At 37.8% G+C, this 27,702-nt stretch overlaps 1 protein-coding gene across 2 annotated transcripts; it reads left to right on the forward strand.

The window, feature by feature from the left end:
* Positions 1–27,510, forward strand: LOC307153987 (NACHT, LRR and PYD domains-containing protein 3-like). 2 transcript variants are annotated; one of them, XR_013820243.1, is made up of 12 exons: positions 1–156; positions 364–454; positions 1,826–1,933; positions 2,115–3,899; positions 4,958–5,131; positions 9,679–9,849; positions 13,421–13,591; positions 22,155–22,370; positions 23,696–23,866; positions 24,407–24,577; positions 25,117–25,292; positions 26,436–27,504. XR_013820243.1 is itself a non-coding variant. In XM_079863849.1 (11 exons), the coding sequence occupies exons 2-11, from the start codon at positions 405–407 to the stop codon at positions 26,441–26,443; spliced, it is 2,985 nt and encodes a 994-aa protein (XP_079719975.1). In that variant the 5' UTR covers positions 1–156; positions 364–404; the 3' UTR covers positions 26,444–27,510. The 2 variants fall into 2 exon arrangements, 1 of the variants encoding a protein (XP_079719975.1); XM_079863849.1 differs by lacking the exon at positions 22,155–22,370 and having other exon boundaries at positions 26,436–27,510.
* Positions 27,511–27,702: the final 192 nt, after the last annotated feature.

Consider the following 27,702-nt stretch of genomic DNA (forward strand, 5'->3'; position numbering starts at 1 on the left):
GTCACAGATAATAGTGAAAGCAAAAGAAAGCTGATGTTTCTCCATTTTAATAAAATAGTAGATTCCTTCCTTATGTGTAACTTAGCTAGCCTACTCGATGGAACAGATGGAGGAGTTTGTGAATCGGTTGGCTATGTAGACACATTTTGATAAAAGGTACTGTTCGCGTACTCGAGGTGACTTCCACAATAATATTTTCTCTGAAAATAAATGTGTGTATCGTGTGTAGCCTATATGATGATTTATCAAAAGATCTCTATCTATTTATTTCTCCAACTCTCACGATCTGGTCAGATCAATTATAAAGATGTTTAACAATGTTTAATTACATTAGTTTTGTGTTTGTTTGTAATTTCCACCCAGAGTCAGTGGAGATCAGACTGTTTCAACTGTTCAGCTTTATCATGGATGACAGACAAACATCCAGAGATGAAGATTTTTCTAAAGGATGCAGGTACTATGAATAAACACATTAAATAACCTTTTATATAATAAAAAAAGATGTCTCCTGAAGAAAAAACTGACATTCTTTTTTTTTTTTAAATACATTGTTTTAAAGGAAATTTCTTGAAAACAATGTCTAAACCCTCCTCAAGTGCTTTTCATTAAAACGTTTTGTTTTTACGTTTCGTTGTTCTGTTATAGTTCAGTTCAGCAGGAGAGATCAGAACCAGCGCCCAGCTGTGTGTCTTTGAGGAGTGACAGGTCTATGAGTCATCCAATAGATTTTAAGAATGAAAATTCACAGACTGATCTCAGATATAACATTTTTATAAATACATGATTGGCATTTTAATATTATGGTGTTTTTGTTTTTTGTATTTTGCGTTTATGATATTCATACTAGACATTGTTGTCTTCACCTGATGCGAGAGAGACATATCTACAAAGTGTTAAAATTTGTTGGCTTGGACTCAGATATAGCATTTTATTGAATGAGATGCTTATATTATTTTAAACATCCAGCTTTTGTGGACATTTTAAATGGACTGTAGGCTAGTCATTTTTGTTGGTACCTGGGCGTTGTGAAATTCCAGGTAATGTGCAGCAGTGCTGCTGCTGATGAGGCCTTATATTCAGAGCTCAAATAATGCCCTATATATTCTGACATCAAACCCATCATAACCTCCTCCAAAATTACTCTTCCAAAAATTGCCAACAAATGGTACCAATGTAATCAAATTAAACTTTATGAAATAAATCATGTTATTGGTAGAAAACATTGTTTCTACTCAGATAATCACTGGGACTATATCATCTGCACATATTGCCAAATAGGCACAAGGTTTTGTTATCAGTTGAAGATCCTCCTTTATGCCTCTTATGACAAAGTCCACTATCTTTAAAGCATATTTCAAAGAAATGCGATGGTTTTTAACTCCTCTAGGACTCTGATTTTATTCTGTTGATTCTTATGAAAAGAATAGTGAGGCCGATTTAGTTAAAACACTTTTGTAATTGTAGTTTTTTGTTTATTTCTCTTTTTATATTTTGCTACTTTTATTCTCACCATTAAAATAGCTCTGATAACTGGCATGAAGTTAAATTATAAGCAATTAATCAACAATGTATTATTTTAGTTTAATATGTACAATATATAACAACCTTTTCAAGCTAACACAAAGTTTGTCTTGACAAACTTTTTGTATAGTTTTTGTTTTTAGTGTTATTACAGTTGTGCCCTTGAGCAGTTGATTTATTAGTAAGTGCATTTATTTATTAACTGTTCATAGAATTATTCAGGTGATGTAAAAAATATATATATATTTTTTAAATCCACCAATATAAGAGTGTCTGATTCTTGATTCTCTTCATGATGTTTAAGGTCAATCCCACCACAAAGATCAGCAGTAACAAAACCCGTCAATAAGAAGAATGACCAATCTATCAATCAACTACAGGACTTTAATGAAAGCAGGGATGCTGGTGTCAGGTAAAGTGTGGAATTTTTGATTGAGATCAAAATGAAAACACATTAATAATTAGCACATTTCATAAATATTATGATATGTTCTTGGTTATAATACAGAGAACAAATAAGATATTTTACTCTATATTTGTATCTCTATATTTAACTTATATAATACGTGTACCATGGAATTTTAATTTTGCAGCCATGAAGTCCTCAACACATTTAGATCAAATCTGATGAAGAAGTTTAAGTGTCTGAATGAGGGAACAGCAAAGCAGGGAAACCCAACACTCCTGAATGAGATTTACACAGAGCTCTACATCACAGAGGGTGACAGTGGAGAGATCTGTAATGAACATGAGGTGAGACAGATTGAGTCACAATCCAGGAGAGCAGCAACAGAGGACAAACCCATCAAATGCAATGACATCTTTAAACCTTTACCTGGACAAGACAAACCCATCACATCTGTGCTGACAAAGGGAGTCGCTGGGATTGGAAAAACAGTCTCTGTGCAGAAGTTCATCCTAGACTGGGCTGAAGGCAAAGTGATTCAGGACGTCCAGCTCATATTTCCACTGCCTTTCAGAGAGATCAATTTGATGAAGGGCAAAACGTTCAGTCTTTCAGATCTTCTTCATGTGTTTTTCCCTGAAACAAAAGAAATGGAAACATCCATTGACGAATATAAAGTGTTGTTCATCTTTGATGGTCTGGATGAGTGTCGTCTTCCCTTAGATTTTCAAAGGAATGAGACTCTACGAGATGTAAACAAAAAGAAATCAGTGGACGTACTGCTGACGAACCTCATTGCGGGGTTTCTGCTTCCCTCTGCTCTGATCTGGATCACCTCTAGACCAGCAGCAGCCGATCTCGTCCCCTCTGAGTGTGTCCATCGAGTGACAGAGGTACGAGGCTTCAATGAGTCACAGAAGGAGGAATACTTCAGGAAGAGAATCAGTGATCAGAGTCTGGCCAATACAATCATCTCACACCTGAAGTCATCAAGGAGCCTCTACATCATGTGCCACATCCCAGTGTTCTGCTGGATCTCAGCCACTGTTCTAGAGAAGATGTTGAGTGAAGCAAAGAGTGGAGAGATTCCCAAGACTCTCACTCAAATGTACACACACTTCCTGATCCTTCAGTCCAACATCAAACATGAGAAGGACTATAAGAAGAACCTGACAGATGAAGACATGATCCTCAAACTGGGGAAAGTGGCTTTTCAGCAGCTTGTGAAAGGCAATGTGATCTTCTATGAGAAAGACCTGAGAGAGTGTGGCATTGATGTGACAGAAGCATCAGTGTACTCAGGATTGTGCACTCAGATCTTCAGAGAGGAGTCAGGCCTGTATCAGGCAAAAGTCTTCTGCTTTGTTCATCTGAGTGTTCAGGAACATCTAGCAGCTTTATATGTGCACCTCTGCTTCATAAACAACAACAGGAATGTATTTGAACCAGGTTTGTTGTCTATGTTTAAGGACTGGTTTAAACTTAATTCACCAGAATATGTTTCATTTTCTGAGCTCCATGAGAGAGCCGTGAATGAGGCTCTACAGAGTAAAAATGGGCATCTGGACCTTTTCCTGCGGTTCCTTCTGGGTTTGTCAGTGGAGTCTCATCAGATTCTCCTTCAGGGACTAATGACACTGAGAAGAAGAAGGTCTGGCAGCAATGAGAAAACAGTTGAGTGCATCAAGGAGAAGATCAGGACCATTGACTCTCCAGAGAAATCCATCAATCTGTTCCACTGTCTGAATGAACTGGGTGACCAGTCACTAGTGGAGGAAATACAACAGTATCTGAAATCTGGAACAATAAGTGAATCCAGACTCTCTTCATCTCAGTGGTCAGCTGTAGTTTTTGTGTTGTTGACATCAGAGAAGAGTCTGGAGAAGTTTGATATTAATACATTTGTTGGAGAAAACAATAAAGCTGAAAAACTGAAGGTTCTTCAGAAGCTGCTGCCCGTGATTAAAGTTCAGTAAGTATGAGTGAAAACTATCACTTTACTGTTAAAACAAAAGAAAGCTGATAAATCTATAAAACATACAAACATTTATTGTATCAGTAATAGGAGCAATATGGCAGCATACTTGTTTTTATTTGAATTTATCTATTTTATTGATGGGAATAATGATGGGGAGATGTGATTGGGAAACAATACAAGCTGACTCAAACTTGTGTTAAAGCACCTGACAGCCAATGTCTTCAACATGAGGATTCATTCAAGTTTGATGTTACAAATGATTTAGTACTTAAACCATTGATACCATTTGATCGATGTTACAAATGATTTAGTACTTAAACCATTGATACCATTTGATCTACGTTAAAAGTTAATTATTTATTGTTGCAAATTTGACAGTGAAACTTAGATAAGGTTTTCATTAACATTTTAAGTATTACATTTTAAACAGACAAACAAAGCCCAACTCTTATAACAGAGGTAAACAACATCAACTGGTTAGAGCCAAAGACTGGACTAAAAAGGCAAAGGTCAAAATATATAAATATGACATTTTAATATATATAATAAAGCATGTATAATATGACATTATAAAGCACAAAATATTATTTAAAAAAAAGGCTATCATGGTTGAGATGTCAGTTTATGGTTGTAAAATTCATGTCGTGGGAATAATTTTTCTTAATTATACGCTATACAAAGAGCGTGATTTATCACTGATCCAGTACTATGAAGTAGTTTAGAGCAAAGCGTGGAGTTAGTTGGTTTAATTTTATGTTGTTTATGTCGTGTCGGTTCAGAATCTTGTTCTTTTGCACACTGAGAGTTTGTTATCCTGAGTCCATACCATCTCCCATTTGTCTTTTATTCACACTTAACGCTTTCTCCCATTGTAATCTGTGACACCATGACCTCGAGGTTCCTGAGTAATTTTGAGACAATGCCATCCATTGGTGACCAAGTGCAGTGTTTTCTTTACTCCATCTACAAATTGTCTGTTTTTTCTCTATTTTCTATTGCTTTTTGTTTTCAGTTCATAGTGTTTACCAAGTATGATATTCATCTCTCTACAGTTTGAGTGATTGTGGAGTACCAGAGAAATATTGTGCTGTTCTGACTTCAGTTCTGATATCAAACCCCTCACAACTGAGAGAACTGGATCTGAATTATAGAAAACTGCGAGATCCGGGTGTGAAGCTTCTCTCTGTTGTACTGAAGGATCCTGACTGTAAACTGGAGAAACTCTGGTAAGATCATCTACGGTATATCATAGTGAGACATGTTATTGTCTTCTGTAAGACTAAATCAGGGTTCCACAAATCTGGCACTGGAGGGCCGCTGCCTTACTGAGTTTAGCTCAAACCCTGATAAAACTCTCCTTCCTGTTAACTCTGAAGTCATGGATTAGCTTGTTCAGGCGTCTTTAATTAGGGTTGGAGAAACTCTGCAGGACAGCGGCACTTCAAAACCGGATTTGAGGAACCCTGGACTAAATGCTTTGATGTAAATTTTAGGACTACACTGCAGAAAATACATTTCTTTCTCAGTATTTTTGTCTTCTTTTCTTTTTTGTATTCTTAATTGAAGATAAATTTACTTGAGAAGCTAAATGACTTAAAATGTTAAGTCTTGTATACTGATAAATTGCTTTTGTATCTTAATTTAATAATTTTTAGATATATATTTAGACTACGTCTGGATCGGATTCAGGACGATGATTAAAACACAGATGGAGTAGATCAAGTCCAACAACACCCCCAAAGCTTCACAGTCCTATACCTCGTCCTGCGTCGACATTTCATTAAGTAACATTAGGCAGTTTTGATTTTACATATGCGTCTGCTTACATACGTGACCCGTTCTGGCAAAATGAGTCGCAATGAGCAAATTTTCATGACTGAGCTACACCTGTTTGAATTTAATAGTCAAAGTCAATTTTGAGAAAAATCGAGTTAAAGTTTTCTGAAGGTACACAAGAAAAAGTGAGGGTACACTACAGCTTAAAATATAGAAGTGCTGGTGCGTACCGTCCCACTTCAAGCACTGGAGGCACATCATCACTACACACGCTTATACAGTAGAGAACTGTTGAGAATACAGTAATAATACTGTGAAAACTAATCTACAGTAACATACTGGATGCAGATTCTACAGTAGAGAACTGTTGAGTGTACAGTAATATCACTGTGAAAACAACAGAAATAATTTATAGTCTACAAAAAACATATCAAACTCAATATAGCAATGCACTGGAGAACAGGGGCCCCGTTCTTCATACGTGGATTACTGTTATCTGGATTTTGCTGTTGACGGTTTTACATGATCCAGGATTGTTGGGTTCTCCGAAGCTCATCCTGGAGTTGCTGTCATAGCAACAGGTCCGTAAGCTCAAACGGGAGCATCTTATTTCATGTAAACAAGATTTTCAAGCGCAGGTGATCCTTAAAGTCTGTTCCAGCCACTGCTACTCTCTTACAAGAGTAATGAACCAGGTACAATAATGACTCAAAATAATAATAATAATTTAAAAACTCATTTGAAAATAATATTACAATGTTGTGTAGTCTATCATAATAAACACAGTTTACTCACTGAAAGTAATAATTACCTAATAATTTTATTGGAGTCTTACATGATACATCATATCAGACAGGCCTACAGTTAGTCTGAGCCGTACATTAATTTGCAGATATTATTGGAGTGGTTTGTTGCAGCGCAGGCGATGCAGTTAACTTATAAAAAAAATGCTGTGCCATTAGAAAAATGTTCTTGCCCCATAAGAAACTTTAATCAATGCTGTCATTTAACAAATCTGCTTTATGAATTAATTAAAAACATAAAAAACCAAAGTACACCTGATGCACATTTCTTTGTTCTTCATTTTCTAGAACTAGTTTAAGAACCTTGCTGTATTTTTATGTTATTAATTAAGAGAAAGTACACCGCCATCTTATTCCGACGAAAGTGACTTGAATGCACTGCCGTCGTAAACACGACTTCCCAGCAGGACTTATAGACGATGACGTCACCAGGGGGGCCAACTCCACACAGTGATTGACAGTGTGGGAGGGGACGGGGCCAACTTCACGCAGTGACTGACAGGGTGGGAGGGGCGGGGGCGGGGCCAACTTCACGCAGTGACTGACAGGGTGGAATGCATTTTCAGTTTGCACATTGAATTTTGCTTCATTCATTGCGGGACATTTAATGAAAATGCAATCGCAAGTGTCTTAAAGGGGTCATGAACTGGATTGTTTTATTATTTTATAATGTTGCCTGGGGTGCCCTTATAATGTTAGTATGATTTTTACATCAAAAATTGTCATCATTTATAAATAAAAGCCATTTTTCCAAGCCTGATTTCTGCCTCAGATTTGAACGCTCTGTTTTAAGGGGCGTGTCTGCTGTGAGACTTCAGTGCAAACGCCCACTGCTGTGATTGGCTGACATGCTTGCATGAAATAGCTAGTATTACAGGAACTCTCTCGAAAACTTTTACTACGTTTTTACTATTACAGCTATCGAGATTAACAAATCGTGAAAAGTATCGTTTAAAGCATTATATTTAAATCTATTCCATCACATGAAAGGTTGCAGCATGATGAGCACTGACTGAGCAGATGACAGACAGTCTGTTGATCGCGTGAATAAAGATCTTATCATTGCAACGCAATTTTTGCACTCTCACAAATGCTTACACCAAATCACAATGCAAACACGATGTGAGTACACAGTAAGAGCTTCGTTGTGTAGTGTAACACTGTCATTATTTCATCACGAGTTTGGTAAGTGTCCAGATAAGCTCTCGCGGCTCGCGCTGTGCTGTTTGATTGACAGCTTGGGCGAAATTTGGGATCGTTCTTTGATCGCTTTCTGTAGGCTATATCATTTAATAACAGATTAAAAAAAGATTATTTAACTACGAGAAATTATGTGAAGTTGATCGTTTAGTCACTGATGCATAAACAGTATTGAACGATTTTAAGAGAAATATCTGAACTTGAATAATTACACCGAAATCACTGATCGCAGATCAGGCATTAGAATACACATGGTTACTTACATGTTGCTGGCAGATCCGTGTCGGGAAATTGTGATTGACTGATTTAATAAAGTTTAACCATGCTGGAATCCGAAGGAAGCTATGCAGACTGTCTTCTTCCACAAACAGGCGCTGCACAATATTTAGTCAACAGCATGTTTATTGCTTGTAAGTAGCTCGATCCGGTTTAGCAATTATCATGTCATCCTATGTTATTTAGCATGTTTGGGAGAATCGGTGGGCGGGGCTAAACAGGCCGTGTTGAGGTAGGCGTTGATCTTCTTTTGTGGAGGTGGTGTTTTATCCTCTTTGACGTCATAGTTCCCCACTTTGAAAAACGAGTCGTTTGCTGAGCCTGATGTCTATAAAAGCTTTTATTGGACTAACAAGGTAGTTTTCAGTTCTGAAACTTACAGGATATTATTATAGTATGATGATCTCTTATATGTCAAAAGCTCAAGGAAACTTTGATTTCTCAGTTCATCACCCCTTTAACTGTGAGTGTAAATGCAATTAAGAAAAATAACATTTAAATTATCATTTTTGCTACATTTTGAACATGTTAAGCATATCTAATAATTTCTGTGATACATTTTAATTTTACAACCTATAAAGTTTTAAAATATGTATTCAATTTACATATTAAAACTAGTGTATGAAATTGCAAATGTAAATTATATCATTTTATATAATTTTCATTTTCATTTTGCACCAAACGTTGCACAAATGTAATGGAAAATGTACATTTAAATACAGAAATGCATTGTCATTTTGCATATTACATTTCAAATGGAATATTTCTACCCATAAGCTTCTATAGCGTTCTCATTGGTTTGCTGGCATTTGGGGGATTTCATGCGAAAGGAAAGCTGACAGTGAATAGACCTACAGGGATGACATCAAAACCTGGAAGACTAATTCGCCACTGGTTGCCTCCAATTTATGGAAGCTTGTTTCCGCCACGAAATAAAACTTTAAAAGATAATTGTGACTTTTTATCTCACAATTCAGACTTTTTTTCCCTTAGAATTGCAATGTATAAACTCGCAATTCTGACTTTTTCTTGCAATTGCTATTTATGTCACGCAGTTGTGAGTTTGGCCCTGTCACAAACGGCACCCTAAACACTCGCGGTCTTCCTCTGAGTCCGCACTTTCATGACGTAACGCCAATTTGACTGTCGGGAACAAGTCTGCTGCGGAGCTCGCTTCAGTGCGCATTTAGGGCGCATATCGACCGCAGAGGGGCGCTCGTGAGTACCCTTCTGAAACCTAAAATTACTAAATGGGACACCCTACTGTCTCATCGACTTAACGGGCACGCAGAAGCCATTGTAAGTCTACAAGACTGAAAGTGAAGTGTGCCATTTAGGACAAGGCCTTTATGTCTCGGTGAGTGGATTCTGACAAAATGAAACACCTCTGATTGGTCATTGCGTTCAATAGACCAACAAACATGACTGTGATTGGCTACATTTCTCACCGCTGTAAAAACATTTGACGTTCTCCAGAGCTCAAACACAAAAACACACTTGAGAGTTTGCCAGTATGATATTATTACAGAATCAACTGAGGGTGATCTTGCATTCGTTTGAGAGTGCTGTGATGTTTTTTACCCATGTTTTAATTCAACAAAAAATGATTTGTGATCAAGCATTAATTGATGGACCCCTGCAGTTCGGCTGTGGACCCTTGTGTTAAACTGATCTGATCTGAACTGAGAGAGTGAAGAGTGTGTCATTGTTCTCTACAGGTTGTGGAATTGTGGACTCACAGATGAAGGTTGTTCTGCTCTGGCTTCAGCTCTGAGATCAAACCCCTCACACCTGAGACATCTGGATCTGTCTGCGAATAAACTAGGAGATTCAGTTCATCTGCTCTCTGCTGTACTGGAGGATCCTCACTGTAAACTGGAGATACTGCAGTAAGATGAACTCTCTGATAAACACATTATTCTTTATTAGTAATGTAATAGTTTTTAACTTTTTTACTCAATGATCACCAACTTTGCTCGTTAAACCCTAGCTTGTTTTCGGGTCTGAAGAAGGAGTCCAACCAAACAATTACACATCCACACAACACAAATGAGAGACAAATTAATACATTTTATTGAGAGCTCATTTTCTGTACAATTATAGTTTGACCAGGAAAACCAAAACCAGTAGTTTTATGTGTGATTCATAGACACTCAGTTAAACAATAAATTACAAGTGATACTTACTTCAGTCCAAATGCACATTAAATAAATATTCAGTTAAATCAGTGAACATCACAGGTGAGCCAATGCTTGATTAAACATGCTAATCATAAAACATAAATGTTCTCCCCAGCATATATACATATATACAGTAGGCCTATATTACTCCACATCACAAACAAGGCAAAACATTACACAAAAACACAGAGTATAAATGTTATATTAAAACAACAGTGTTTTTGAACAGCCATAGACTTCCATAGGAATCGAGGAATACGGAAGTAAAGTTTTTTATTGCAGTAAATATCATTACAATAAGGCAAAACAAAGCTATAATAAATGTCCTGAAGAACAGAGCACAATATAAAAAAGGAAAAAGAAATAGAAAAAATAATAATATAAGGGACAAAAAGGTTTCTAATAATTTACATTTCTTTAATAAATGTATTAATCTTCCACTTTTCAATGCTGACATTCTCTGATCCTCTTCGGTCAAAAATGACACTTGGTGACTTTTGTTGTATTAGCTATGTGAACACACACAAAATAGTCATAGACATGATTCGGATATGTTAAAAGGTTGTAAAAAAAAGTGTCACACTTGGCTCCTTCGTGGTCAAAAATGATTGATAGGAAATTAATGGGAAATACGAAAAAATACGAAAACTCAGAGAAACTTTTGGTGGTACAAACTACAAATCAGCCACTGTGCAGAAAAAAAGTGAACAGCAATGAAGGGGTGACACTCTAAAACATCAAGAGTGCAAATAAGACCCCCCCCCCCCGCACACACACACACACACACACACACACACACACACACACACACACACACACACACACACACACACACAGAGAGAGAGAGAAATGAACTGGTAAAACTGCAACAGCAAATTTTGAGAATATGCAAAATAAAATCAATAAATAAAAAAATACAAAAGAGACTCTCTCTCACTCAAATGCACAGATGCACACACACACACACACACTCACTCTCTCTCACACACACACACACAAATAATAATTGTGTTTGCTCTTCTTTTAGCCTAATAGGTGTTCCTGATATCTGTTGCATATGCAACAATACATAAAATAATTAGTTTGTATGTATATAGTTAAAATAATATTTATTATTATTATTATTATTACATTTTTATTCCTGTTTTTTAACCTACAGTTGATAATGATTTTGCTGTTATGTTATGTTTTTGCTTAGATCATAATTGCTGTTCCCTTCTGAAGTTTTATTACCATTTATAGAATTAAACTGAATAAAATACCAATTAATTGCAAAATGTCTGTATAAAGTGTTTTGAATTATCACTATCCATCCCTTATTTTGTTAGATTTAATTATCAAATACTGAGTAACAAAAATGCTTGCATTGTGTTAATTTTCTAACCAAATGTTATTGTTTGATTGTAATCATAATGCAAAACCTGATATTTATCTAACAAAAATATCTAAACCTTGACAAAAAGTAGTCTTTTAGAATGTCTAAATGTATATCTAAATAAAAAATAAAATAAAAAAACTAATAAAATGTGGAAATCATGTCTAAAAAATACAATGGGAATCAAAAAGCCTCTCTATGTATTTACTGTGCTATGCATAAGTTTAGACACCCATGCTAAAGTTGACTAAAAAGAGGAATAAAAAATCATCTTTTGGAAATTGAACTTAATGCCTTAATTTAAAAAATTAGGAAAAATCCAACCTTTAAGGACACCAATTTTCTTTGTGAATGAATAATGTATCGTAAATAAATAAATGTTCTTCCTTAAAATACAGGGTGCATAAGTTTGGACACCCCTATGTTAAATTCCCATAGAGGCAGGCAGATTTTTATTTTTAAGTATTTTATTTTTTATTTTTTTTAGGTTGGATTTTTCCTAATTTTTTTAATTAAGGCATTAAGTTCAGTATATAGGGAGCTACAGTACAGCCTACAGGCGGTTACACAACATTACACAAGTTTTTATGTTTAACGCCACTGGATGACACTTTTCTCACTTCAAAAAATGGATTTTAAAGCACTCTATTTTAATGTGAAATGTTGCATTTATTGAAAAAAATAATAATAAAAATAAAATTAAAAATATTAGTTCTAATTTAAAAAAATGCTCTTGAAAATGTATAATTATTGCATAGTACCATAGAAACCTTTCAAAATTCTAAATAATAATAAAAAAATATTATTGAACAAAAATATATTACATAGGTTTTCCTGAAAAAAAAAAAAAAAAAAAAAGTTAAATTTTTAAGGCTTCGGTCACTTTTGACCGCGAAGGAGCCAAGTGTGACCCCTAAACGAAGAGGACCAGAGATTTACAGTAAATCCCCCCCAAAAAAATTAAAATACAGAAAACAGTGCACTGAAAAAGTGTGTAGGATTTAAATGATTGAATCATGCACATCAGTTCCACATGAACCAATTAAGTTCAACAAAGATAATTTGTTCACATAATGTCAAAATCATGAAATCAAGTCATTTCCAAGTAACCCAATTAAGAAGTTTTAAAGTGATTTTAATATGGTTCCCTAACTGGATTAATTCATTCAATTTCTTATAATTTTGTGTCACATGACTGAATTATAAAATTGTATTAGATAGCTACGAAACTATTAATTAGCAATCGCATATATTAGCATGCTAAATGCTAAGCATGAAATCTAATTGTAAAGTAATAAACATATTAGAAAAAAATATTATTTTAAATGGCCATTAATGGATCATAATTATTGGACAAATACCAGTATTTAGAAACAAAAATATCTTCAAAATATTAAATTAATATTATTGAACTAAAATATAGTACATTTAATTGATAGAAAGTTACACTTCAGGTGTTATTAATGTTATCTCTTTATCACTCCATAGTTACAGCACTGCATGGCATTTGTCCCTCAGTTTCTCCTCAAGAACATGGAAAACCGGCATCCTTTATAAAGCAGTGTAGAATATAGTGGCATTGCTTGTCACTACATTCAAATCACATCTAACATTACAATCTTTAATAAAAAGGTAATTTTACACAGTTTACACAGCGTCATTGTTCTCTACAGGTTGAGTTATTGTGGAGTCACAGATGAAGGTTGTTTGAGGGTGATCTTGCATTAGTTTGAGAGTGCTTTTATTTAAATTTGTCTTTGATGTTTTTTACCCATGTTTTCATTTAACAAATGATTTGTGATCAAGCATTAATTGACGGACCCCTGCAGTACGACTGCGGACCCTTGTGTTAAACTGATCTGATCTGAACTAAGAGAGTGAAGAGTGTGTCATTGTTCTCTACAGGTTGGGTGCTTGTGGACTCACAGATGAAGGTTGTTCTGCTCTGGCTTCAGCTCTGAGATCAAACCCCTCACACCTGAGATATCTGGATCTGTCTGGGAATAAACTAGGAGATTCAGTTCATCTGCTCTCTGCTGTACTGGAGGATCCTCACTGTAAACTGGAGAAACTGTGGTAAGATGAACTCTGATAAACACATATATATTTTGTCCTTTGTAAATATATTCTTTATTAGTAATGTAATAGTTTTTAACTTTTTTACTCCATGATTACCAACTTTGCTCGTTAAACCCTAGCTTGTTTTCGGGTCTGAAGAAGGAGTCCAACCAAACAATTACACATCCACACAACACAAATGAGAGACAAATTAATACATTTTATTGAGAGCTCATTTTCTGTACAATTATAGTTTGACCAGGAAAACCAAAACCAGTAGTTTTATGTGTGATTCATAGACACTCAGTTAAACAATAAATTACAAGTGATACTTACTTCAGTCCAAATGCACATTAAATAAATATTCAGTTAAATCAGTGAACATCACAGGTGAGCCAATGCTTGATTAAACATGCTAATCATAAAACATATATACATATATAAACAACAGAGGCAGCCAACCTCTTTATGCATGCTATGATCTTTTCCCATGTAACATATTGCTTTACAAGCTGGTCCCAAGCGAACACTACAACTTTGAAACCAATTGAGTCACTGTACAAACAGACAATAAAAGTTCTTGATAGAAAGGTAAATAGTTATCACTGTCAAATAATAAAAAAATACAATCTATTCACTTTAGACAGTTTCAGTTTTTTTTTAGATGCTTGCCTTGTTTACAAGGTGTTATATGGGCTAGCCCCTCCGCCACTTAACCAGTTCATAAAGCAGAAAGACAGTAGAGGTAGGGTAACAAGGGCAGTTAGTAGAGGGGACTGTATTATACAGGCGTAGTAAGCTTGGACAGACGGCATTCTCAGTTAGAGCTACACGCTACTGGAATAGTTTACCTGGTGAATTAAGAGAATGCAATAATTATTTAACTTTTAAACATAAACTTAAGACATGGCTTAAGGCACAACAGACATGTAACCACTAGCAATTTACATATACATTTATTTTAACATATTGGACTTATGTCACTTTTGTAATGTATTTTCTTGTATTTAATCTTTTTACAGTATTTGTTTAGGCACTATACTGATGATACTTGGAACTACATTGTTGTTGTTTCTTCCTTCTTTATTCTTGGATAATTTTAAGGAATTTTTTTTTTTTTTTTTTTTTTGCAGTATTTGTTGAAGCACTGTACTTATGTATTGATGATGTTGGATATTAGTTAGTATTACCTGCTCAGGGACTACAGATGAAAATGAGCTATTTAGCTAACTCTGGCACATTTACATTGAAGTTTTACTACGGTGTTGATTAATATACATTGTCCCTGTTAAATAAAAATATAAAAATAAAAATAAAATAAAAACAAAATTATGTTTTTGCTTAGATCATAATTGCTGTTCCCTTCTGAAGTTTTATTACCATTTATAGAATTTAACTAAATAAAATACAAATTAATTGCAAAATGTCTGTATAAAGTGTTTTGAATTATCACTATCCATCCCTTATTTGTTAGATTTTTTAATTATCAAATACTGAGTAACAAAAATGCTTGCATTGTGTTCCTTTTCTAACCAAATGTTATTGTTTGATTGTAATCATAATGCAAAACCTGATATTTATCTAACAAAAATATCTAAACCTTGACAAAAAGTAGTCTTTTAGAATGTCTAAATGTATATCTAAATAAAAATAAAATAAAAAAACTAATAAAATGGGGAAATCATGTCTAAAAAATACAATGGGAATCAAAAAGCCTCTCTATGTATTTATATAGGGAGCTACAGTACAGCCTACAGGCGGTTACACGACATCACACAAGTTTTTATGTTTAACGCCACTGAATGACACTTTTCTCACTTCAAAAATGGATTTTAAAGCACTCTATTTTAATGTGAAATGTTGTATTTATTGAAAAAATAATAATACAAAAAAATATGAATTATAATGGGAAAACATGCTCGTAAAAAAATGTATAATTATTGCATAGTACCATAGAAACATTTCAAAATTCAAAATAATAATCAAAAAATATTATTGAACAAAAATATATTACATTGGTTTTCCTGAAAAAAAAAAAAAAAAGTTACATTTTAAGGCTTCGGTCACTTTTGACCGCGAAGGAGCCAAGTGTGACCCCTAAACGAAGAGGACCAGAGATTTACAGTAAATCCAAAAAAAAAAAATTAAAATACAGAAAACAGTGCACTGAAAAAGTGTGTTGGATTTAAATGATTGAATCATGCACATCAGTTCCACATGAACCAATTAAGTTCAACAAAGATAATTTGTTCACATAATGTCAACATCATGAAATCAAGTCATTTCCAAGTAACCCAATTAAGAAGTTTTAAAGTGATTTTAATATGGTTCCCTAACTGGATTAATTCATTCAATTTCTTATAATTTTGTGTCATTATAAGATTGAATTATAAGAATTATAAGATTGTTTTAGCTAACTACGAAAATATTAATTAGCAATCGCATATATTAGCATGCTAAATGCTAAGCATGAAATCTAATTGTAAAGTAATAAACATATTAGAAAAAATATTATTTTAAATGGCCATTAATGGATCATAATTATTGGACAAATACCGGTATTTAGAAACAAAAATATCTTAAATAGAATAACAAAAATATTAAATTAATATTATTGAACTAAAATATAGTACATTTAATTGATAGAAAGTTACACTTCAGGTGTTATTAATGTTATCTCTTTATCACTCCATAGTTACAGCACTGCATGGTAATTGTCCCTCAGTTTCTCCTCAAGTACATGGAAAACCGGCATCCTTTATAAAGCAGTGTAGAACAGCGGTTTTCAAACCCTGGGTCTTAAAAAATGGGTCGCCAGGATGATTTAAGGAAAATATAATTAAATTAAATTAATTTAATAATTAATATTAAATTAATATAATATTAAATAGCCATAATTAATATGGCTATTTAAACAATTAATAGATTATTAAAACGAAAGAAAAAACGAACAGCATGCTGCTGAGTTTGGTTCATTTCTGTGAGGCGCGTGCCTCACAAACAAGTTGACGGAAAGGAAACCGACACGGCAGTTTGTTTGTTTTCATTATTTTACAAAAGCAAAATGTTGTGTTTTATTGCGAGTGTACACAAATATAAATAAATACTTTGCAGTTTCGAATGATGTCGCACATTTTTGCGCATGTGAAGAGGGTGTTTTTTTTTTTAAGAGGGATCGATATTGGAACGTGAGTGAAGTACAAAGAAGCCCATGTGCGTAATTTCCTATGGGGACAGGGAAATTTGAAACCACTTTTCAAAATCCAAAATCCCGTTTGCTATTTATTTATATAGTGTGCACGCGATGTTCCTGGACGTGGACGCGTGCATCGACATAGGCTCGGTCCTGCTCCTCTGTGGTTTCGCGGTTGCGGCACAGGCGATGAAACGCCAGAAACAACAACAGGTGACTTTAAGCTATCGTTATATGATCCCGCTCTTATTCATGCAAATGCTTTTAAACCATTCATGTGCGACAAGACAAAAGAGAACGCGCTGTCAGTGTCCTCCTGACACACACGCACACGCATACACACGACCCACAGATAGACGCGCGCCAGTATCAAGTTCTCTTTCGCGCTAGAACGAACAACACAGATGCCAAAACGTCTCGGTTACGTATGTAACCCTAGTTCCCTGAAGAGGGAACGAGACGCTGCGTCAAAGCGCTGCGGGAACGCCTCTGCGTGATTGCGTCATGAAGCACGTATGAAACCAGTCCAATGGCGTGACGGAACGTCAAGTGACGTCATCGACCAGGAAACTATAAAGCACACCTGGACCAAACAGCGTCAGCTTCTGATAGGCTGAAGCAAGTCGATCACGGGCATGCCGGGAGTATGGCAGGGCGACGCAGCGTCTCGTTCCCTCTTCAGGGAACTAGGGTTACATACGTAACCGAGACGTTCCCTTTCAAGGGAACTCGAGCTGCGTCAAAGCGCTGCGGGAACGCTAATACCCACGTCGCCATAAGAGCAAATGCCCGTCCATGTGAAGTCAGAGCGCACATTCGGACAAAGCACCTGCGCCCCTGGAGTGGGGCTGAGGTCAAGATCGTAGAATCTGACGAATGTGTGCGGTAAGGACCAGCCTGCCGCATCACAAACATCAGTAGTGAAACTCATGACAATAAAGCTATAAAAGCAGCCATACTCCTAGTCGAGTGAGCTCATACAGCCAAAGGTGAAGGCTGACCAGCCGACCTCATAAGCAAGTGAGATAGCCTCAACCACCCACTTGCTCAACCTCTGCTTAGATGCAGGACACCCTTTCCTGGGTGATCCAAAGCAAACAAACAACTGTTCAGACTTCCTCCACAGCTCTGTGGACGTAAGCATCTAGTGCCCTAACTGGGAAGAGCAGATAAGCTTCTCTTGGTCTGACGTCAGAAAAGGAGGAGGACAGAAAGCTTGCAGTATTATAGGCCTAACAATATTGGTTGGGACCTTAGGAACATAGCCCGGTCTAGGATGGAGAGAAACCTTTACCATGCCGGGCAAGGATTCCAGGCACGAGGGAGAAACCGAGAGTGCTTGAATGTCTCCAATACTTTTGAGAGACGAAATAGCAAGAAGAAAGATAGTCTTGAGAGTAATACATTTCTCAGAAATCTCTTCAATGGGCTCAGACTGAGCTAGGGAGAGGCCTTCTAAAAGACGGCCAGGTCCCATGTCGGCACCCTCGTGCGAACTGCTGGCCTCAGCCTCAAAATTCCACGAAGAAAGCGTGTTATAAGCGGGTGTCTCCCCAAAGAGACTCCACTCAAAGGGACGTAGTAAGCCGCTAGTGCTGCCACATACACCCTTCAGTGTGGAGGGGGATAACCCTGTGGAGAATCGCTCCTGCAGGAACTCCAGCACTGCACCCACCGGGCAGTTAACCGGGTCCAACTGGTGTTCTCTGCACCAAGGAGTAAATAATCTCCACTTCAAGGCATATAACTTCCTTGTGGACGGAGCTCTGGAGTGGAGAATGGTCTCAACAACCTCAGTTGAGAGACCAGAACTTATAAGCTGGGCCCCCTCAGAGGCCAAGCCCACAGTTTCCACAGTTCTGGGCGGGGGTGAAGGATCGACCCACTCGCCTGAGAGAGTAGGTCCCTCCTGATCGGAATTTCCAGAGGAGAGCCGTCGAGGAGAGACACTAGGTCCGCAAACCATACTCGGGCCGGCCAGAACGGGGCTACCAACAGAAGACTGATGCCGTCCCGACGGACCCTTTCCAGAACTCCCAGGAGCAGAGCAATCTCAGGAAATGCATACAGACGTGACCTCGGCCCACGCCTGCACCATGGCATCCAACCCCAGAGGGGCTGGATGACTCAGGGAGAACCACAGTGGACAGTGTGATGTCTCCCTAGAAGCGAACAGGTCTACCTCGGCACGAGCGAAATTCTTCACCTCGGGATGGAGTCTCCATTCCCCGGACCTCCTCGACAGGATGTCTGCACCCTGATTTAAATACCCCGGGATATACATAGCTCTCAATGAAAGGAATTTCCCCTGGGCCCACAGAAGGATCTGGCGAGCCAGCTTATACAAGGGGCGCGAACGCAGACCCCCCTGATGGTTTATATAAGAGACCACCGATGTGTTGTCTGACCGGACGAGCACATGGTGACCCCTGAGGTCTGGGAGGAAGTGTTTCAGAGCCTGGAACACCGCAAACATTTCTAGACAATTTATGTGCCATAAGAGATGATGGTCCTGCCATAGACCTTGGGCTGAGCGACCACTCATGATCGCTCCCCAACCCGTGAGGGAGGCATCCGTCGTTAGCGTGACGCGACAACAAAGAGCTCCCAGCACGGGCCCTTGGGAAAGAAACCAAGGTTCTTTCCACATAACCAGGGCACGAAGACATCGTCGCGTGACCTTGATCATGCGGAGTGGGTTTCCCCTCGGGGAGAACCCCTTGGTTCTGAGCCACCACTGCAACGGTCTCATGTACAACAGGCCGCAAGGTATAACGTTGGACGCTGCTGCCATCAGACCTAATATTCTTTGAAACTGTTTTACAGTGAGTGACTGGCCTAGCTTTGCTTGTTTCACCGCTGAGAGGATCAAGGTAATACGAGCAGGAGACAGACGTGCATGCATCGTCCTCGAGTCCCAAACTACGCCGAGAAAAGTGGTCCTCTGTAATGGAGATAGCACACTTTTCTTGACGTTTAGCCTCAAACCCAATCTCTTGATATGAGCAAGAACGACATCTCGATGCCAAACCGCTTGTTGCTCCGATTGGGCTAGGATCTAGGCCGAACGGAAGAACCCGATATTGGTATGCTTCGCCCCCGAAAGCAAACCTCAGGAACTTCCTGTGTTGTGGAAGGATGGAAACATGGAAGTAAGCGTCTTTTAGATCTATCGTGACAAACTAGTCCTCGGATCTGATTTGTGACACGATCTGCTTGAGAGTGAGCATCTTGAATTTGAGCTACCCTACTGTCCCTACTAACAGGCGCAGATCTTTGGGGTTGGCAGACCGGCCCCCTGAGGGCACCGAGTGGAGACGGGCACCGTATAATGAGGTGGAAACCGTCTTCCCCACGGTGGGGTGTATTTTGAACAGCAGGCACAGTGCCCTGAAGCGGCGCACCGGCAGGGAACAACTGGCCTGACTACTCAAGAGCCCTCCTCGGAGGGAGCGAGCAACCCTCAGGTAAAAACTCGCTGGGACCTTCTGCGCCCCGGCATGAAGGCGGGGTTGGCAGAACGGCCCACCTGAGGGCACCGAGGGGAGACAGGCACCATATAATAAGGTGGAAACCATCTTCCCCAAGGAGGGGTGTACCCTCAGAAGCCCTACACTACTGGCGTCAGGGCTCCTTGGCCTACTTTAGAGATAATAACGATCCTCAGATCCGTTTTATCATAAGTACTGATATTAGAAAGGGCACGAAGCACTCGGCGCGTCCCCTTACCATAAGCATGGATTTAGAAAGTGCATAGTATTTTATGCAGTTAAAAGGCCAGAAAGATATTTCATTTAATTTCTCAAAATTAAATAAAACCATAAACTATAGATTTTAGAAAGGGCACGAAGCACTCGGCGCGTGCCCTTACCATAAACATGGAATTTAGAAAGTGCATAGTATTTTATACAGCTTTTTTAAATTTCTCAAATTTAAATACAGCCAGTAACAAAGTATTTCATAGTCTGAATTACAGGCTGAATATTCATATTTGAATACTGAAAGAATCATAGCTTGAAAACACACATTTTAGTTGTGATAATAGAAATAAGAGAGAAAGGGAAACTCCTTGAGCTCAGTTTCATCCACCTTATAAATATATTGCGGATCTACCCTTTCCAACCCTTTGAGATCCAACCCTTTGATTCTTTATGTTGCCATAATCTACGCGCTGCCTCAGCAAGCGCGAGATCTGAGCTAGTTAAGACTCAACAGGGGCAGTGCTAAAACTTCCTTATTGTGCGTGTGTTTTTCTACACATTGGGACATTTTTTTATGAATGAAACTGTCAGCCCACACAGACGTGCATATAAACACCGCCCCCAAACAAACACTTTAACCGCGTGTTTTGCTTACATTGAAGTGGCGAGTCTATTTCGATAACTACAACATTCAGCTCCTCAGAACTGGATAATTGCAGTAACCGCAATGCGTGCTTCCGACCCCGAGATGAGACAATGGACCTGGCAGGTGAAGGCAGAGAAAAGGCGAAGCCCATCTCTAAAACCCCTCTGCCAGATCCATTTGCGAACCTCGTGACTCGAGCCGCCGCTCTGCCTCGGCAGAAGCGGGACGCGAGCCACGAGAAACGCGAGCCGAGGCGCCCTCCTCAAAGAGCGACCGGCGGGAGCACAGCGTTCTCACAACATGCTTATATTCAGTCCCCTCGAGGGCTGATTGAGCGTGCTGCGCTCCCAAACGAACAGCACACAATATGTGTATCCCCACCCGTGATTTGTAGATAGGTAGGGATGAACACACTATTGAAATGCTGTTCGCTCGCCATATAAAGTTTTTTTTTTTTTAAATATATATTTATGGGTGAAAACTCCTGCCTAGCAAATAAGATAGACAAAAAACACCAGGGACATAGATTCACATAGAGCGCTTGCTGAATACACAGAAGCTGACGCTGTTTGGTCCATAGTGTGCTTTATAGTTTCCTGGTCGATGACGTCACTTGATGTTCCGTCACGCCATTGGACTGGTTTCATACGTGCTTCATGACGCAATCACGCAGAGGCGTTCCCGCAGCGCTTTGACGCAGCTCGAGTTCCCTTGAAAGGGAATGTCCGTTTTGTCGAGTATCCTCACAAGAACAGTCTTAAATGAGTTAAATAAAATCTTAAATGAAAGTAAAGAGTAAGAGAATGGGATGCGTGAGATCGTCAGCAGCTGCTGGTCCTAAAGTGGCAGCAGCTAATTCTCTCTGTCAGTAAAGTTAACCAAAGGACAAAGCAAACAGAGAAAATTACTAACTGCTCTTGACTAAAGAATGCTTTAATAAGGATTTATCTATAGGCCTATTTGGTTTATAATTTATGCAGTGCTGAATGTTTTGATAACCTTATTCAATTTCTGTATATTTCATATGCCCCTTTCACACAGCGCTTTGAACCCGGGAAATTGCCGGCAAATTGCCAGAGTGCCTTCTGTGTGAACGCAAACACGACCCGTGATTTATGCCGGGATCGATGCCGGGTTGGGGACCTAGTAACATTGCCGTGTTCAGTCCCGGAACGCGCGCTGTGTGAACAAAAGCCGTAATAATGCCGTGTCGTATTGATGACGCTGAAGCCGGGATCGTTCTCCAGCTGTGAAACGGTACGTAATGCGAAAGTTTATGATCGAATCAGAGAAAAAAATGCACAAGCGTGGTTTCTCGTGAGAGAAATCGCAGCTCATAAGCAAACTTCAGACGCTGCTGAGACATTAAAGTCACATCGATGTCACGTGTCTTTACAGGATTTTTACGGGTTGTGTGTGAACGCACTCTCTGATTCCGGAAAATCACTGGCAGTGTGAATGAACCAAAATCAAACGAACCCGGGTCAAATCCCGGGTCACTTTATCCGTGTATTTTCCGGAATCTCTGTGTGAAAGGGGCTTTAGAGGCACAGGTATGACATTTATAATGGGTTTATGTAAGGTTTGTTTTAAGTTCACTTAAATTAAAAGTTATTATATTTTTTTAAGCCTAATAAATATTTAAAATATATATTTTTTAATATTTAAAACATTTACATTTTTTCTTAAAAGCCTATAATAAATAATAGTTTAGCATCCAAATAAATCGCAAATATGGAAAAAAATGTATTCGAAAGAGAGAGTTACGTGAGCCCAACGCCGCTTAATTTAACTTTCGCTTTAAATTATTTCGTTTTGGCTTGTTTATAGATTCTTTCTTTATTCATAAAGGATTTGTTGTGGAATATTTTTTGTGAATTTTTTAAGCATACAGCAAACGATAGTAGGCTATTAATTGGTTCAAATTCTTACAATGGTTAATGGTTAACCGGTTAATTAGCATCCCTGTAGCTTTAGCTCAAAAGAGGGCAGAAATCAACTTTGCGTTGCAATCGCGTCACGGATGCATCATCAAAAGCGAAGAAAAATGCTGAGCTGAATTTTTGTGCCAGCTGTGCACAACAGAGCACTTTTAAATGAGAATAAAGTCTAATGCGCCTTTAGCCCCATTGTATTCTGTATGCTTGGCTTAAGAATAGGCCTATATAGGCCTATGGGTCGCGTCAATAAAAAAAAATAAAAAAAAGGGTTGCTCTTGAAAAAGTTTGAAAACCACTGGTGTAGAATATAGTGGCATTGCTTGTCACTACATTCAAATCACATCTAACATTACAATCTTTAATAAAAAGGTCATTTTACACAGTTTACACAGCGTCATTGTACTCTACAGGTTGAAATATTGTGGAGTCACAGATGAAGGTTGTTTGAGGGTGATCTTGCATTAGTTTGAGAGTGCTTATATTTAAATTTGTCTTTGATGTTTTTTACCCATGTTTTCATTTAACAAATGATTTGTGATCAAGCATTAATTGATGGACCCCTGCAGTACGACTGCGGACCCTTGTGTTAAACTGATCTGATCTGAACTAAGAGAGTGAAGAGTGTGTCATTGTTCTCTACAGGTTGAGTGGTTGTGGAGTCACAGATGAAGGTTGTTCTGCTCTGGCTTCAGCTCTGAGATCAAACCCCTCACACCTGAGAGATCTGGATCTGTCTGGGAATAAACTAGGAGATTCAGTTCATCTGCTCTCTGCTGTACTGGAGGATCCTCACTGTAAACTGAAGAATCTGTGGTAAGATCATATATGACTCACGCATGAAACACAATGTAAAGTCTATATTTGAAATGTTCAGCCTTTTTCTGCTGCTGTGTTATTGCGCTTATTGAACTGTAAGTGATTGAACACATGAGATGCTCTTCAGGAACATGATTCTGCAGGACTGAGTCACTGAAATACACACTGTCACATCACAATCAACACTTCAGTCTCTTGATTTTAAACCGACTCGATCTCAACACATTCAGAACTGAGAAATGAAGAACATGCTGGATTTATTCTTGCAGTTCATCACGTTCATCTTTCTGAGGGACTGTTTTTAAAATATTCTTTACACGATTAAAACAAATCATTACTCCACACTGTATTAGTACAGATCTAAAGACTAGATGTTTAATAGTCATGTTTTGATCATGTCTGTGACATTTTAGATCTCAGTCCAATGATCCATCAAAAGATTTTATTTGTGCTTTAAGTTTGTATTTTCTCTTTTAAGATTCACTGCTAAACTGATCTGAACTGAGAGAGTGAAGAGTGTGTCATTGTTCTCTACAGGTTGAGTGGTTGTGGAGTCACAGATGAAGGTTGTTCTGCTCTGGCTTCAGCTCTGAGATCAAACCCCTCACACCTGAGACATCTGAATCCGTCTGGGAATAAACTAGGAGATTCAGTTCATCTGCTCTCTGCTGTACTGGAGGATCCTCACTGTAAACTGAAGAATCTGTGGTAAGATGATATATGACTCACGCATGAAACACAATGTAAAGTCTATATTTGAAATGTTCAGCCTTTTTCTGCTGCTGTGTTATTGCGCTTATTGAACTGTAAGTGATTGAACACATGAGATGCTCTTCAGGAACATGATTCTGCAGGACTGAGTCACTCAAATACACACTGTCACAATCAACACTTCAGTCTCTTGATTTTAAACCGACTCGATCTCAACACATTCAGAACTGAGAAATGAAGAACATGCTGGATTTATTCTTGCAGTTCATCACGTTCATCTTTCTGAGGGACTGTTTTTAAAATATTCTTTACACGATTAAAACAAATCATTACTCCATACACACTGTATTAGTACAGATCTAAAGACTAGATGTTTAATAGTCATGTTTTGATCATGTCTGTGACATTTTAGATCTCAGTCCAATGATCCATCAAAAGATTTTATTTGTGCTTTAAGTTTGTATTTTCTCTTTTAAGATTCACTGCTAAACTGATCTGAACTGAGAGAGTGAAGAGTGTGTCATTGTTCTCTACAGGTTGAGGGATTGTGGAGTCACAGGTGAAGGTTGTTCTGCTCTGGCTTCAGCTCTGAGATCAAACCCCTCACACCTGAGAGATCTGGATCTGTCTGGGAATAATCTAGGAGAATCAGATGTGAAGCTTCTCTCTGATCTGAAGAATGATCCACATTATAAACTGGAGACACTATATTGTAAGTAGATTATTTAGTACAGATTACAAAATGCAGTATTTTGTAACATATTTTGTTAATATATCAGTTTCGTTCGTTAATTAGCTTTGTAACCTAATCTAAATAATTTAGAATACTTTGGAATACTAATAAGGTTTGTAACACAAAAGGTCTACCAAACACAGGACTTGGTTTTCCCCTGCATATTATTTTAACAACATCAGTTTTACACAGTATTTCTTGAAGAAAAAAAAATATTTGTATAAAAAATTATAACCTTAATTTGTTTTGTTTTTCCTGATGCAACACAATGCATTAAAGGCTGGGGTGTGTAAACTTTTTAAATTGCATGAACTAAATGAAAACAAAGATGATCTTGAAACAAAATGTACACATAATCATAATCCTGTTTAAAGTTTACACCCCCTGCTCTTAATGCATCGTTTCCTTCTTGAGCATCAGTAAATGTTTTCACCTTTTGTAATAGTTGTGTATGAGTCACTCAATTGTCCTTAATGTAAAAATATGGATCTCAAAATCATACAGTCATTGTTGGAAAGGTGTCAAATATGCAGAAGATTCTGGAAAACCTAAAAATGTGCAAAACCTGGAGGATTTTTCTGGAGAACAGCGGGCAGTTTCACTGCTCAGTTATTTAGATCCTGTAATAAACATTATTTGTTCTCATTATTCTAAAAACACACACAGTCTCTGTGGAATGGACTACATATGCCATATTATCATTTAATCAGTTAGTACATAGATGTTGTCCGACAGGAGGTCCGCTCTGACATTGTCACAGAAGAATCTATATCACTCCCAGAAAAGATTACAATTAATTGCGAGAGTAGTTTCTGTTCATCACATCATTCATATAATGTGAATAATCTACTGAACCTTTCGTTTCCACGACGGTAAGTGGGAAGTGTTCCTGACACGATGATCTGTTCACAATGGTCTTGATCAGGATCTTCCTCATCTTGTCGTTCTCCTGCGTGCAGAACAACAGCTCTGATGTTCTCCTCACCTTTATATCTCTGGCTGTAATATTAATGTACTCTGTATGTATCTCTGCCTGTGTTTGTTCTGAAATGAATCTACTGATGTGATGTGACCGCAGTAATGTCTCATACTCCATATGTGACTCTGTGTGTTTAATTGTAGTTTTCTAAGGATCAGCTGATGGTGAATAAGGAGCCGCTACAGAGACATCACAGTCACACAGTCAACAGAGACCGAAGACGCAGAGACGGAAAATGTCACAGCGATCTCACTCTCGTGTGTGTGTGTGTCAGATTTCCACAATGATCTGATAGAGGACTTGAACTCACTAATAAATGTAAAATGGCATCTTTTCTGTTTTAGAGTCAGCTAGTAGCCTAGTTGTATCATTTCTCCCGACACTGCCCTCTGTAACCGGTAGGCGTGGCTTGGGAGTGTCCTCTAGGGCAGCGAAGCAAGTGCATTCTGGGAGTTGTTGTCTTTCATCCATGAGCCAAAAATACATTTTCTGGCTTTTCTCAGTCTAGAAGGCACCAACTTCTAAAATAATTTCACATTTCTACTACATAAATGACTGTAGTAGACCGAAGACGCAGAGACGGAAAATGTCACAGCGATCTCACTCTCGTGTGTGTGTGTGTGTGTGTGTGTGTGTGTGTGTGTCAGATTTCCACAATGATCTGATAGAGGACTTGAACTCACTAATAAATAATGTAAGATTCTTCTGTTTGTGATGACCCATGAAAACTGCTGAAGACGCATCTTTTTGTAGACTAAACTGGGAATGGTCACATCACTTGCATATTGTTGGTTTTATTGCTTCTATTGCTCTCCTCATTTGTATGTTGCTTTGGATAAAAGTTTCTGCTAAATGATCATGTAAATGTAAAACGTGCTGAAAATGACTTTATTGATTAGATATTGCACTGCTTGAATACAATGTTGATGGTGTAACTTCCAATATTCAGTGACAATTAGATTATTTTAATCAACAAGATATAGACGGTGTATATTAGTAACTTATTATTTAGGAAAAGGTGAGTTTAGAGAGTTTAGAGATTTACAAGAATGAGAAGATGATTTACAGAAGAGTAATAGAAGTATTTTAAATGAATATGTTACCGGCAAATAGTGACGAAGATGATTTCATCAAACATTTATTTCTGGATTTTTTTTTTTTTTTTTTTTTTTTTTTTTTTTAAATATCATGACCTATTAAATTTTATCCTTAAATCTCAGTTTTCCCTCATGTCTCAGTTTATCAGTAATTGCTGCCAAGGCAATTCGAAATGTGACTTTTAATTCATTGAATCTGTTATTTTTAAAGGGATACTTCACCGATTAGCATTAAGCTTTGTCTCAGTAGAAACCCGGTAGTATTTTCGAATGACCGTGCTTCCCTCCCTCATGTCCCCCTGAGACGAGAGAT

Source organism: Squalius cephalus (genome assembly GCF_949319135.1).
Source record: "Squalius cephalus genome assembly, chromosome: 25".
Lineage (NCBI taxonomy): Eukaryota > Metazoa > Chordata > Actinopteri > Cypriniformes > Leuciscidae > Squalius > Squalius cephalus.